The 15767-nt window shown below is 38.6% G+C and overlaps 1 protein-coding gene across 3 annotated transcripts in view; it reads right to left on the bottom strand.

Moving 5' to 3' along the window:
* LOC132195242 (netrin receptor UNC5B) overlaps nucleotides 1-15767 on the bottom strand; it is a 179788-nt gene that overhangs the window by 8752 nt on the left and 155269 nt on the right. For 2 of the 3 annotated variants that reach the window (XM_059617106.1, XM_059617105.1), the window contains 4 exons: nucleotides 14954-14989; nucleotides 13586-13750; nucleotides 13437-13490; nucleotides 3608-3754 (listed from right to left, as the gene is read on the bottom strand). In XM_059617106.1, coding sequence (XP_059473089.1) covers nucleotides 3608-3754; nucleotides 13437-13490; nucleotides 13586-13750; nucleotides 14954-14989 — 402 coding nt within the window. The remainder of the gene's footprint in view (nucleotides 1-3607; nucleotides 3755-13436; nucleotides 13491-13585; nucleotides 13751-14953; nucleotides 14990-15767) is intronic. The other variant, XM_059617108.1, reaches the window with a different exon arrangement.

Raw genomic sequence — 15767 nt, 5'->3', positions numbered from 1 at the left:
AAAAATAGGATCAGTTTAATGCATTTAATTGATTTTACCTGCCGCTATAATTTTTGGTTTCTCCAAGAGAAAAATATCTAAATGATGCATTAACAAACTAACATTATAAAAATTCACTAAATATACCATTAAAAAGCTGATTTCTTGAGAAACTTGAGAAAAAACTATTTGAAAATTGCAAACCGTTGCGTCTCAATCAAAAGAAAACCTAAATACGATTGATTCGTGCGAAAAACGTGTGAGAATTGAGTAGCCAATCAGATCCATCAGTTTGTTCCTAAAACTACAGAATTTGGTCACATTGGCGCTGCGATCGCTGATTTTGCCACAAATGCCCCACGGCGCTGCAGAAAACTTGGCAAAATCAGCGATCGCAGCGCCAATGTGACCAAATTCTGTAGTTTTTGGAACAAACTGATGGATCTGATTGGTTACTCAATTCTCACACGTTTTTCGCGCGAATCACTCGTATTTTGGTTTTCTTTTGATTGAGACGCAACGGTTTGGACTTTTCACATCGTGTTTTCACAAGATATACTCAAAATTTAGCAATTTTTCAGAATAAAGAGCAAAACAAATGACTGGAGTGGGTCTTTAACAAAATTTAATATATGCTATAAAAATTATAAAAAAAGTAATCTGCTTTCTTTACTGGCCTTTATCGTTTTGTCGTTTTATCGTCCAAATCTGGCGCTGCCAAAACAGCACCAAACTATTTTGAGGGCGTTCGCCTGCAGCTCACACGCTGGTGGCAGATTTTGTGATTGTCATAATGATGATGCTGCGCCGCTGCTCACGAGTGCAAGCAGGGGAGCGTAGAGAGATTTAGCCACTTTATAAGAAAAGTATCGCCAAACATAAAGGCGCCGGGAGAGAAAAGAAGTAAGTTTGCCCATCAAAGTTTCCGGGGCTTAAGAGTTTTAGCTGCTCTGGCTGCCAACGACGTGGCTGCTGCTGGCGCGAAAGAAGCAGAGGCGGTGCGGCGTGTAACAACAGCAAAGAAAAGGTGGCGACAGCTTTTGCCGGCTCTATCGATTGATATTTTATTATTGCAACTGGAAGAGGAAAAAAATACAAAGCCTGGAAAAACTTCTTTTCTCCCGCTAACGGCCGCGTGCGTGTCTGCATTTGACATCGGGACTTACGCAAAAAATAATTGCTTCGGCGGCGAGACGTGATTTAAGAGTGGGCCGGACAAAACGCCTCTCCGGCACCTGCACTTGTATTATATTTTTTTTCTGTCATGAGAGAGCGACGGAAATTGGAAAATGTCCAGCAATCGCGGGGAATTGCGGTAAAGAGAGAAGAGCGCTTTATGGAGTGGAAGAAATAGTGATTCTGCTGCGAATGAAATTTCCACCGCAGAGTGAGTCGTTTGAGTAACAAAATGAATGGTGGCCGTGTGAGTTGGTATGGAAAGATATTTCAATTTGGCTCCATTTGCGAGAAACAAACGAATTCATCATTGCATATTAGTAATCAATAAAATCAATACTTGTATAAATTTATTTCTGAAATAAAAGTGTCATTTAGGTACAAATAATCAAAATATTGAAATTTGAGAGAAATTATAGGTTAGGCTTGGACGCCTTTTTTGCGTGATTTTATTGGAAAAAAACCCATCAAATACAAGGAAATCTAAATCAAAATTATATATTTTAATAACTTTTTAGGTGAAATTGGTGTAAATAGGCTTTTTTTATCTGAACTGCCCCCCTCAAAATAGGTAATTTCAAGTAAAAATGGTTAGTTATTTACTTAAATTAAATTAATTTCTGAATATTTGGATGACGTATCTCGTTATACAAAATAAACTTCATTTGAAACTAAATTAAGTGTAAATTACGATTTAACGGATGATTTTTCATCAAAATATTCACTTTTTTGGCGATTTTAATTGTGCATTTGAAATTTTCACTAATATATGTCGTCTTTTTTTTAAATTACATTTTGTTTCATTAAAAAAAAGTAAGAAAATCATCCTATTTTTTCCCATCTGTATTTTTGGCTCATTATTACAATTTTTTATGTTGAATTTGCAAAAATGTTCTCCGCATCTGATTAATACAGTTTGAAAAGTTTTGTTACTGCTGAAGTTTGACTTCATAAAAAATAAACAACTTGGCCTCGGCTGAATAATTTAAACAACGTTCCTCTCTGCATTCAGGGCACGCGTCACTCGATAGCAGCGGCGGCGGAACTGCAGAAAATGGTGCGCCATTTCTCTCTTGTCGCGCGCGCCCTATTATCATTATTCGGCCGTAAAGGGCGGGATCGGTGCGATCGGAAAGCGATCAGACGGCCAGATTGCCGATCGAAAGATCTCCGAGATTGGTCCGATATGGAAATCACGTCCGTGACCCGATACCAAGTGACCCGGAACGGCTCAGGGGATTAGAAAAAGGACGAGTGGATGAAAGAATTCTCGCGTGATCCGAAAACCGTGAAGCGCAGCAAAGAGGGAGGAAGGTGCATTATATGCGGTGTGTGCTGAGCTTCCTGCTCTTCTTGAAATATGCGTGCGAAGCGTGAATAAACCTTATAACGCTGCACCTTGGCTCTCGAGGAGCGGCTCATATATAACTGCCGGCCGCAGTGCCGCCGCTTATCCTTCAACTCCTTCTTCTTCTTCTAATGAGATTTATGCGGTGTTATACACGTGTACGCGCGCGAGGGTGGATGCGCCGCCGCCGCCGCGCACCAAATCAGCTTGCTTTTTGCGGAGCTGGGGCGGCTAATATTGCGGTCTTGGGGGATTTAAATGGCGAACCCTCACCGGAGATTAATTTAAAGCAGCAAAGCCGAATAGGGCCTCTTTGCTCGACGATTATAATGTAGTGCGCGCACACAAGCACGCCAAGTTTTCTGTTTGACTTTGCACCAAATTAATATTCGCCTGCACCTGCCAGAGCTGCGGTTTCCAACATAAATCAAGAAGTTATTTAAGATTCTGAATATTTAATAAAAAAAAAAAATAAATAAATGGAAGTCACTGTATGTAATCGTATAATGAATTATATCAAGAATTAACTTATGCGTGATTTTTTTTAAACAGATTTGATCGGATAAGATTAGAATTGAAAAAATACTTGCATTTAAAATTTAAAAATATAAAATAATTATTGAAGTAATATTTATAAAGTATTTATGCTATGATATGTATTTATTTATTTAAACTAATTTGCAAATAATGCTTTATTTAGTTTAATTAAATTTTCTAATCGTTTTATTTAATATGAAATTATTACGTATTAATTTTGAAATTTCTGCAAATCTAAAGGTTTTGGTTGGTGTGAAATATAATTTTTTATATTATTCCAGCTTCATGTCTCACATCATCATAAATTACAATTTAATTTAGAGGAATCACTATTTTGGTGTCTAGATCTAATTTAATGATATTAATATATATTTGGGGAAAAATGAAGATTTCGTAACTAATTAAAATGAGCTTAATTTAAATTTACTTAAAATAAATTTCTGTCCCAATTAACTTTATACTGGATTGTGGATGAATTTAAAACTATCAACGGTTTTGCTTAAAGTTTCCTTTTGACTTCTGACGCCAATTAATTTAAGTGTGCAAAATTGAGCGAGAAACACTTACCTGAGACGGCCATGTCGTAGAGGCTGTGCCTTCTGCCCTTGCGCCTCAGAACTTTGACGGCGACGCAGGCGAGCACTCCGAAGACAATTAGGGCGACGCTCAGCCCGATGTAGAGAGTCACATCTGTCTGCACGGCGGCCCGGGTAGCTGCAACATCAAGCCAATTTTATTAGAAGCGATAAAAAGTTGCTCCGTAAAAGAAAAAATACACAAAGCGTTGATTAAGAAATGTTGCCGAAAAGTTGTTACGCGTTTCAAGAGCGGACTGGAGGCAATTACGAGAGCAAGAACTTTTCGTGCAAATTATTCGCCTCGTTTGTGAAACGCGAATTTCAAATGATCGAAAGCAGGCGCGCGAGTGGCGTGATTAAAAACACCCCTGCACGAGTTTAATTCCACGGAAGTATCGTGCGAGTGTGTGCAGCCGGAATTGTTTCTGCCGGCGGCGGGTCTGAGGTAATTACGCCGACGTGCACTACTCACCTAGGAAAAAGGAGTTTTTCAAAGAGAGAAATTGATCGTGCGGCGTTGCATAATTCATGGGCGGCGGGAGAGAGAGGCAGAAAATAGTCTCTCTCTTTTTCTACCTTGGCGTGTGTCCATGTTTTATTCATCGAGCGGCTGCCTTAATTGGCCGAGAGGGCAAATAAAGCGCCGGGACGAAGACGACCTTTTAAAAGTTTGAACAGCCATTATTGAATTAGCCGCCGTCGCGAAATAATTCAGCCAGATTTACTCGCCCAACAAGTTGCGCCAGATAAATCAAAATGTTGGGCCTATTTCGATTTTGCAGCAGATAAACTCCTTGGAGAGAGAGAAAGTAAGGCCACCTGCCGCCCCTTTCCAGATTAATTTTGCACCTGACGTTTGTTTCCACGCGATCGATATTTCCCGCCTTGACTGTGAAATATATATGAAATATTTAGACCTTTGACGGAGTCTCTCGAAAAATATATTATATTTTTATCCGTCAAACAGAGACGTGCAATATTAAAAAAGTTTTCGGCGGAGGTGCAAATTAAAAATTTAATATCGCGCGACGGATTCACGTACGTCAGCACCAACCACTCCATCACCAAGTGTGTACTCAACAGGTTGACACGGAAAGGAGTGCAGCTTCGGACCGGGAAATTCCGTGTCGTGTGGCCCGCGTGGCGTGCCGCACGCTCAAATAACAAACTGCCCGTCTGCTTTTCCAGAATGTGTATTTATTTTTAAACAAAGAAAGGAGTTTCCTTCTACAAGTGGAAACGCTTTTAATTGGGCTTCTTAATTATTGACTAGGTTTAGCGTGGTGTAATTTTCAGGCTGTGCATTTTAAATGTGGGCGACGCACGCCATTTCAATTCATTGAATTTTAATGGAGGCCTCGATCGTTTAGATAAGATATCGGCCGATTCAGCCGAAATGCGCTTATTTGCGTCCGTGAAATTTCCAAGTAGTGGTTTTACGATTCTGTCGCGGTGTTTTTTTCAGAACTGACAGTTCCATTTCATAATCGATTACGTAACGAAAACGTGACAGCAGAAATGCAATATTGAGATTATATATTTTCAAATGCAGACGGCGGAAAACGGCACGATTCGCTTTTCCTTTGTTGGAGAATTGATTCTGTAATAACATCGTAATATCGCCAGCAGCGGAAAAATGTCAGCAGCCAGGAATATTTTCATTTGCAAAGTGTTGCAGCTACACTCCCTGGTCAAATTAACTCGCTGCTTGTATAATTTTGTAATGCAAACACGAGACTGCTAATAATCACGTTACGAAATCACCATAACTGCGCAAGCAATTTCAGCGGCGCGCGCGTTAATTAAAGCAGGAATATTCATGGTGCCGCATTCGAGATTTGAGCAAAAAATTTACTTTTTTCTTGTTAATTTATATAATTGCTAGTTTATTTGTTTTATAATTTTTTATTATATTGCTTTATCTTATTTCTTATTTAAATTAAATAACTAAATTAAAAAATTAAATTTTGTTTATATTTTTTTTTCTAAGCAATGATATAAATAATAATAATTATGTTTCAAGCTATAATTATATAATTTTTTCGACGGTACATAAGTTTTATTAAGTCTGATAACTATTATTATTATATTTCTTCCTTGACCCTGGTGTTTGTAAATTTCTTGATTGATGCATTATTTCTATTATAAATTACAATTGTGATTCGCAAGATGTCATTAAAATATTGAATAAATTGGCACATCTGAAGTTTAAGTAATAATTAAGCTAAATAGACCACGTGTTCTCTCTCTCTTTTAGAAGCCATTGCTCTCTTCCACAGAAGTCGGAAAGTTTATGCCGAGCAATATTGCCGCAGATAATTTTATACGGAGGAGCGAGCGAGAACGTTCTTCGCACTCAAATAACAATTCTGGCCGCAGTTCTCTCCTCTTAAGCACCCGTTTAACAACCTGCGATGCCGTGATCGCTGAATTTAGAGACGGGAGAGAACTCACAGCTCGGCCTCGGAAAGATCGAACCACAAATTTAAGTTCCAGAGTGGGAAAATAGCAATTCAAGAATGGATTTGATCCAGAAAATAATTATGTTTTTATATCGTCGGCCTTTTATTTTATAAATTGTTTTTTTTTCTCTTTTCGTAACAAAATATCTTATTAGTGGGTTTTTTTTTCCACCACTCGGTTTCAATTTCCGGCGAGCATACTTTGGGCCCCGCAGGGTCAAAGTGGATGAATAAGCCGCGGCAAGAGAGGAAGAAATAAAAAGGAGGGCATTAAATAATGGATTTGCGAGCTCCGTATATCACACATTTCGCGGGTCGCCTTTCTGAGGTTTTCACTCTCTCTCTCTCAGCAGCTATTCAAACTATTTTTATGGCCTCGCGGCGACCGCTTTTTTCTCTTTATTTTCTTTATCGTCCTCCTGCTGCCTCGCTCGAGCTATGCAACGCGCTCCGCTGCCTCGTCGGGCCGGTTGCATAAGTCGTAAAAGTGCAGGCGCTCCCGCGGCACATTATTTTTTGCCCCTTAATTAAAATTCGCGTTCTAGCGCGGCGTGAAAATTTACGACGCGAAATGAGGAGGCGGCGAAAGAAAAACGAGCGTCGAACACGAAACGCGGTCGCAGCTGCGCTCGGCTATTTGGTCCACGACTTTTTGCCACGGGTTTCGCGTTTCACAATCACTCTGCAGGGGCAACTTTTATTGTTTACTTTTTTACCGAAAAGACTGTTGAACGTGGGGAATTTCAGTTTTTCCTACTCTTAATTGGCACGATTAAATTATCGGACGCTAGGGATGATATATTTTTATAAAAAAAAAAAAAAAAAAAATATAAATTCTATTTATTTGTTTATTTCAATGGACTATATGTTCTTAGAAAACTAGTTTTAATATAATCATTTTCATTATGTTAAAAAAAAAGATTTAGTTGACATTGAACTTTGACTTCTGGTTTGCTTATTTTATATTTACAGTGAAATTACCATTGTTTTCGTTTAATAAAAACCGTTTTCACAAAATGAAATGTTAATTTGAATAATAACTTTGTTTTTCCAGAGATAAAGAGAATAAAATTGGCAACCTTGTTGGTGCGATAAAAATTTCACGCTTTTTATTGCCACTTCTCAAAATTGCCGGCGGGCAAAATTCTGCAAGGAGCGGAAGCCATAAAGTGGAGAGACCCATTTGGATAATGCTCAAGTAGCAAATCCAAAAAAAGTTTTGATTGCCGGCGCGGCTTTTTGCAGACACCAGGCGAGCACTCGCATATTGTTTCTGAGACGCCCGCGGGGAGCCATAACTCGTGGTGCGTTTGGCAAGTGGAGGATCCGAGGATACATGCACGGCAGCCGAGACGACAACAAGAGAGAAATAATATACATTATTTTATGAAAGGACGGGAGCTGCTCGGGAATTGGGGCAATGAATCACTACGCGCGCATTCTCAACCCTTTCGCCCGGCCGAAAACAAGCTCTAGAGAGGAAGAAACAACAACAGATAAAAATAACAGCGCCGCCTTAGCGGCTGTAAACATTCAACGGAGAAAAGTTACCAACGGATATATTTTTATCGCAGAGACGCACACTTCTTTTTTATTGTTTTGCCATTCCATTTAATTAGTGGCCCGAGAAATAAATCTCGTCGTGCAAAAAACCAAGAGAGAAAAACAAGCAATGAATATTATTTCATTCGCTAGACGTTAATTTGGCGCGGATAGAATCGCGCCAGACTCGAGACTTCTTCCGGCCGACTTCACATCGATTTCAATCAAATTAGGCAAACATGCATATGCGGGACGAGTTTGCAGAACTCCACTTCACGCCGAGTGATCATTTCGCGTTCAGTCGGGCGTGGCTGTTGGAAGAAGTTTCCGAATAGATCCGCACAAAGAGAGCGAGTTTCGACTTGGCGACTAAGTGAATGATTATTGTGCGAGACAAAAGACTCAGCGGCGACAAAGGCGGCGCCGCTTCAAGAGGGCTTCATCAAATTTTCTTAGTTAATTAGTTTTGCTGCCGGGCGGGAATTTTTCTTTCCACCCAAAAGCGGAGAGTTTTGTGACCCGTGAAAGGCAGTCGGCGGAGAAAGGACGCGCCGCGCGTTTTCATATTTTACATGCTGCATTTTGCCGGCTGCTCCGTCGGGATTAAATAATGAAGGGACCTTATGACAGGTCTCCCCTGAGACGACGCTACTTGTCGGGGGAGTGCAGCGCACTTTTATATTCTGACGAGGCAAGCAGTCGTCAGCACCATGTTTTTTTCGGCTGCGTGACGATGGGGGCCGAGAATCTCCCTCTCAAGATGTATGATTTTTGTCACTCTTACTCTTCTACGATTCAGTGAATTCGAGGAGAGGGGCCATTGCGAAGACAGTCAACGCGGCCCATCCATTGATTTACATAAGAAATAAATAAATAAAGTTTATATCGTGAAGTAATGCATGAAATCACGTATTCAAAATTAAACATAAATTGAATTAAATTTTAAATTTTTATGTTATTTTATGTGTTTTTCAATTTTGCTGATTTTTTTTATTCTTCTTGCTCATCGCAGACCGTGACCGAAGCTGGTAGAGCCATTTGTTTTTGAATAAAAAAACAATTTATCTGCAACAAGGAAAAGCTCAATCTCTTCATTTCCATGAATTTAAAAGGACTGGTCTGGAAAAACAAAAGCTAAATTGCGAGGCCAAAATTAAAGACGAAAATAAAGCCTGATTTATTAATTATAATTTTAGCTGCAGTTTTTTCCCAGAAGTAAGAGAAAAAAAGCGGTAGTCGGAAGTATCAGGCAGTCATTTAAATACAAGATTTCAGCACCCAGAAAAAAATCCAAACAACTTGAATGATGTTATTTTTCCTTTTTTTTTTGTAATTGTTAAATTTGTTTGTAAAATTCGCATCTTTTCTCTCAATTATATTGAATTTGTATAATTTTGAATGCATAAATTGATGAATCCCGTTATGGGCAGCAATTGCCATTGTGATATAGATCAATAAACACAATTTGCAACTAAAGATATGAAGTAAGAAGGCAATAAAGAATTTAAAAAAAAAATCGATTAATAGATTAATTTGGAAAAGAGCAAGTTTTATTAATACAGTTCATACAAATTACAATTTTTTTTTCATTCTTTTTGCCATTTAAAAACTTCGTATTTTTCACACCATTTATTAATTGTTTGAGGATGAATTAAAATTGTTTAAATAAGAATTTTGTGCAAACTTCATTTTTTTTCTTATCTATTCATTCAGACTAATATCGGAGTTTTTCCCTCCCATTTCACATTTTAATTAGTTTGGAAAATCAATTTTATTATTTATTTAGTGTGGTATCTTAAAATGAACAAAGCACATTAATAATCTTAATTTAAAATTAAAGGGAGCTAATTTGAACAAAAAAATAATTAATAAAATTAATATAAGTGAGAAAAATTCATCGTATAACTTTTATTCTAGCCAGTTGCGCCTCGCTTTTCACAACAACCCGCTTTCGTATTGTTCTCTGGACACTCAGCCCCTATCATAAGCATTTGTCGTCGTTGTGTCGCTGGCGAATGTATAAATTGCACAGTGTAATATATACGTGTCCTTGCCGCCTCGTCACGGTCCGACTAAATGCCCGGTTCGCTCGCCAGCACTTCGCACCCCCGACCGTCTCGAGGACGATGATTAAATCAGCAGACAAACAATGACACCACGTCAGAGCGGCGAGACAATGGCCGCAAACAAACACTTCTTGCTCGAAACTATCTTGTGCTTATCAATTATACCGCAGATAAGACACGGCTGCATAAAGGATCGATGCATTCACGGCGGCGGCTAATTTGATTAACTTTCGCACGTTCAGTGTATTGAATTACAGCAGACGGGGCTCGTAATTGAATGCATGGCATAGCGAACGAGCGCATAATTCACAAGGAGCGACGCCACACGTGTGCTCATAACTCGCGCAGGAGGTAATCCTGCCATTACGCTGGAAAAATTACTGCTCGGCAAAGCAAGGAGTTTGTTTTCCTATTCGCTACTTTGTAATGGCGCGGAATTAACAACAGCGAGCGCTCGTTAAGTTTTACGACTCGCTGGCTGCCGCCGCCGGGATTTGACCTTTCTCTCTCGTGTTCACCCCGTTGTTGTGCCACACGAGGAAGAGCGAAAAACAGCCTTCGTGAACGATATTTTCACCCGACCAGCACACAACCGGCCATAAAAAGTCGAGTGTCTTGCCTTTTAATTACGTCTTTATCTCGCCTGATTAATGTACTAATTAATGGGAGAATTTAGCACCGATGCGCATTTCTTGCACTAGAACCTTTTTCAACATAAACTAAATAAATGACTAAATAATAAAAAAAAATTAGTATTAAAATATCCAATATTTTCATTCATTTTCTTGGATAAAAATGACCCTAGAGTAGATGATCGTGCAAATGAAGCGATCATTTATCATTTAATTTTTTGATTTTTTTAAATTAAATATTGTTTATATTAAAAAAAATTCATGTAACACAATAATCGTGTAAATTTGTTCGTAAATATCCGCACTATTTTCAAAAAACAAGTGAAGTTCATAATTATCAGACACGGGCAAAAAAGGATTTGTATGTTCCCGCTCAGACTTTGTTAATTTCTAAGCAGAACCCTTTGACTTGTTTAGCTGCTTTGTATAACAAATTGCCTGTTTCGATTCGCTTAGAGCCTCGATACAAGATTTTTGAAAGTAGTTTGAGGCGATTTGTTCATTCACATAAATTTTTTAGCAAAGAAGAGTTTTTCAACTAATAATTGATACATTGTAATATTTTTGTTGTTTTTTACTCTCTTTTTTCTACTTGTTTTGTACTATGTTGCAAATGGGGCGCGTCGCAATGAGTAATTACATCGTGGTGACGCCTCATACGTCAATAAAGATCAATAATAATAATAATTTTATTTAATAATCAGAAAATATGAAGTAAAAATTATAGTTCCTTGTCTCACGCTTATTCCCAATAATAATTTGAAATCTAAAAACTGACTCAATTTTATTGTTACATATTTTTGCATTTGCCTTTTTTTAAACATTATCAATTCAATTGATTTTGCAACATTAGATAAGTAAATAATGTGCAAGGGGAAAACTGTAATTTCCACTCAACCGAAATTAAATAGTGATAATAAAGTATTGGTAGCCAGAATTCAGAATGTCAGGAGTAGAAGAAGTCAGATTACTTTTTCAGTTAAAAGTAATCAATATTGAAGTTAATATATGTACAATTATTACTAGTTAAATTTTTTGATATCAAGTTATTATTGAAAATTTAGGTTATTACAAAAGTTATTCTATCAAATCAAATTTACACTTTATTGTTAAAATTAATTATTAAAGAAATTCATTAAAATGTAAATTTGTATTTTTTAAGAAATGCAATAAATATTTATATTATAAAAAACAAATTAAATATTATTTTTATTTTAATACTCTAGACATATTTGGAACTAAATTAAATTTCAATTCTAATGCTAATGTCCAAAAACAGCGGTTACCCAGCAAATTTCCAAGCACACGTGTGCCCAAACGCCGCCAATTTCGCACCTACACACTTAACAAAGCAGCAGGAAATTGAAACTCGGCGCTGCCTGTGCCGTTGGCGAACGGTTTGTTCTCCGTGTTCGCAAAGTTCGTTACTGGCGAGAGCGAAAAGTTGCGCGTGACAGGGCGGGGTGAGAAATGGAGCTGCCCGGCGTTATTGTTTGATATGAAAACGCGAAATGGAACAATGGAATGGACGGTGGGCAGCTCGGTCGGTGTCAAGATTTCGTCCGTCGCCCTTGTAAATGGACCGCAGTGTAAGTGACAGGTGCACCGCAGATGAATGACCCATTACGCCTGGCCGTTGTCAGAATTCGTCGTCGGTGCTCTTTGTTTATCGCTCACGCGCCACGGGGGCGACAAATGGAACGAAAGAGAGAGGCTGTGCTGTGTGCGCGGGAATCCACTTAGGCGCAAAAGATTTCATTTGGCCCGTCGTAAATAAAGAGAGCCGCCGATTTGCTCGGCTTATGAAGCCCTCGAGTGGAAAAAGAAGAGAAGAGAATTCTTCTCTCGCTTTGTGCGGAAATTCTTTTCTTATAGATGGATGGGGGTTGCAGAATTTAGACGGAAATTGGGACACGAGGGAGACGCGGATTCTTTTGTTCTTGATGAAATTTGCTATTGATTTCTAATTTGATGAATCAGTCAGGTGGAAAACACAGGAAATTAATTCTGAGCCAGTTCGATGCACATAATATTGCAAATTTGGATTTCAGAAATTTAATTAGGCTTCGTAAAGTGGAAAAATCTGCATGTTAAATTTATCAAAAGTTACAAAAATTTGATTCTCCTGCAGGAATATTGAAAAATAAAAGAAAATTTAGATAAATAAATAACATAAATATTAGTTAAAATTTAAAATTTTGTGGTAGAATTTCCCGATCAAGGGTTGATTCATAGTGATTTAAATTTAAAATCGACTTTTCCTCGATGGGTTTTGTGATTTGTTTATTTTTTAAGAAAAGGTTAACTATTTTTCCTTAAAAAATAAACTTACTATTGAGGAAAAGCCGATTTTAAATTCAAATCTCCATAAATTCATCAAAAATCAATCCAATATTCTGATTCCCCCTTAAAATGGTCACCTCAGCTTTAATCAAAGCCTGCCAATCACAATGTGATCTATTTTCAGCCACCCACGTTCGCCGACATGATGCTGGTGCGCGATCAAAGCAGCCAACAACAAACTTTTATTCTCTGTTGAGCGCCACCAAGCAAGAGCTAATTGCAAAAGTTAGTTAGTTTGTCCTCAATACGGCTGGGACACAAATTCCGCGCGGATTTTCTTCTAAAAGAGTCGCACACAATCGTTTCGTACAGTCGGTTTCTGAGTGCAAAGAGGCTGCAATAAAGCGATTCCGGCGCCGCCAGAAGATTCAGCCAGTCGAGTGCTGTGAAATGGAATAAGAAGCAGAGAGAGAAAAAGCAGCCGGGGCGTTTTCAATAAGGCTTTCTGCACGTCCGGTCAGGGCTATCAGGCCTTTTGGTGCTAGAAGAGCGGCGTTTTGTTATTAAGGACGTCGCTCTCATTGAAGGACGACGCACGGCCTTTGAGCCGTTTGTTAGCGTAATGCAATTTTCGAGCGAGGCAAAGACGCGAGCGTGAAATTAGAATATTTGTATTCACGGCGCCGGCTGCAATATCAAAAGGAATTTCGGAATTGGCGCCTCTCTCTCGCAGTTAATCAAATAGAATCTCTAATTCTCGCATTACTCCCGTCGACGCACAACGTAAACGCGGGGAATGTCAAATTAAATCAGAGACAACAAAAAGCGCCTACCTTCTTCCGCGAGTCTGGCGCCGTCGAAACCCGAGTGCAGGTCTTCCTTGCCGACTGGAACACAATTAATGCCGATTTAATTAGTCTGGAATGTCGCCTCTCTTAATTAGATGCAAGATTTCGTCGACAACAAAGAGCTATATTCGTACCTGTGCAGAGGTCTCCGGTGCAGTTGGCCGACATCATGTCCTTGCCGGAGCAGAAACGGCCGCCTGGAGAGGGCGCGGGGCTGTTGCACGACCGTTTCCTGTGGTGTTTGCAATCGGGACCGCAAGCACTCCACGGGGACCAGACGGACCACCGGCCATCAGTCGCTAAACAGCAATTAATCACGGTCAAAAAAACGATTGTCAGAATAAAAACAATACAAGTGATTGACATTATTTGGCTGGTATCTGCTGCGATTTTAAATAAACTTGAGTATTCGAGGAGTTTCAGTTTTTTATTTTTGAAAAATATTAATTTCCAATGTTGGAAAAATCATGAATATTTAATCTGAAGTAAAAATAGTAAAATATGTTGGGAAATTTGTTAAAAATGCACAAATCTTGTGGTTAAATCGAAAATTGATCTGATTAAGAAATTAATAAATTTGATAGGAAATTTGAATTAAATTAATTGATTGCATTGCATCTGCATAATCTTAGCTCCTGTGATATTTATTTGGGAATTTTTAAAGTAATTGATAAGGATCATCAAAATTTATAGAGCGAATATCTTAAGTAAATTTGTTTTGTGAAACTAAATCTTGATGAACTGTGAAACTCTAATTCTTTATTTATGAATCGGGCTTTTTCCTCGTTGCAGAAATTGTTTTTTATTCAAAAAACAAATTGGCTCTACCAGTTTCGGTCACGGTCTACGACCCTATTTCATGAGCAAGAAAATTACAAAAAATTAGCAAAATTGTAAAACAATTTTTTCAGACCGTGACCGAAACTGGTAGAGCCAATTTGTTTTTTGAATAAAAAACAATTTCTGCAACGAGGAAAAAGCCCAATTCATTCAATTCCATGATCATCTCCTCGAGTGTCAACTTCTTCAAACAAACTCTTTAAAAACGTTCAAATCTTTAATAAATCTGATTTTTAAACTGCCTTCTGAAAAATTCTTTAAAGCGATTTTTCATCTTCATTGTGATGCACGAAAATATCGTCCTTTATAAGAAAGATTATTAAATAATTGAAACATTTACGAGCTCATTTTATAGCTCCGTAGACCTTGCATCCTTGGCATACCCTTTACTTTGAGGCATATCAAGCTAGACAAAGAAAATTCGCCGTGAGCCGCACTGCATTGCGACACACACGGGCAACAACACAGCGTCTACACTACAAAGTTGAGCGGTCTATAAAATTGCTAAGCCGCGTGTGTCTCTCTCTCTCTCGTTAAAATAAAAGTCCCGAGATCGAGTTGGTTCTGGCACGGGAGTTAGTAGTAATGTTAATCAGCAGATATAGAGAGCAAAAGCAGCGCCGGAGAGAAAGATATAGCTCGGGTCGGATCGAGGTACTTACACGAAGAACCACTGTTGTCCTCGAACAGAGCTCCTCCTAAAAGCGGCAGCGACAGCGTGCGAGAGGTTAACATTTTAGTCAAAAAGCAATTTGGTTAATTATTCGGTTAATTCAGCGGAGGGAAAAAGAGGGAAATCAAGGATGCGAGAAGCGTATACGTTTTTGGGAGAGAAAAAACAGAGCAGAAATTATAATAAAAGTGAGAGCAAAGGAAGCGAGGAAAAATCCAATTATTCGTCTCTCGCACGGTTTTCGCTCTCGAGTTTCACGAAACTCGAGTTGGAAATCCAGCGCGCTGAGAACCTGGCAGCTGAGAATTCGGCGGCGGTAACTTTACCCGACCGCAGTATTAAAAACCCTCTTTCCTTAAGCATGCGAAAACGAAAAAGCGGCGCAGCCTGAATGAGGCTAAGAATAAGTGAGAAGAAAAAGAAGTGCACCAACCTTTGTGGTTCACACACAGGGAAAATATGGAGTAGGGGGTGTGAAGTGGGTGTGCGAGCAGAAAAATCCCAAAGATGGATAAAAAAAAAGAGAAAAGTGAAAAGTGTGCGTGTGCAGCGCCGGCTCACACGCTCAACTTTTTATTCGTGTCAGCCAGCGTGAAAAATGAACGCGGGAAAAAACTTGGAGGGTGCCACATTCCGACAGTTTGGACACGAGATTTTATCACAGGGTGCGTCCCTAGCGGGTTGAAGAGAGTTGGAATTGAAATTTAATAATTAAATTACCATTTCAGAAAAAAAACTTTTAAATTATTCATCCAAGTTATAAAATAGTAAGAACTGATCAAATGATGAATGTATTGTAAAAG

This window comes from Neocloeon triangulifer, unplaced genomic scaffold (genome assembly GCF_031216515.1).
Source record: "Neocloeon triangulifer isolate White Clay Creek 2 clone unplaced genomic scaffold, ASM3121651v1 ptg000009l, whole genome shotgun sequence".
Lineage (NCBI taxonomy): Eukaryota > Metazoa > Arthropoda > Insecta > Ephemeroptera > Baetidae > Neocloeon > Neocloeon triangulifer.
Note: the sequence above shows the minus strand (reverse complement) of the source record. Positions and strands in the feature narration are given on the sequence as shown.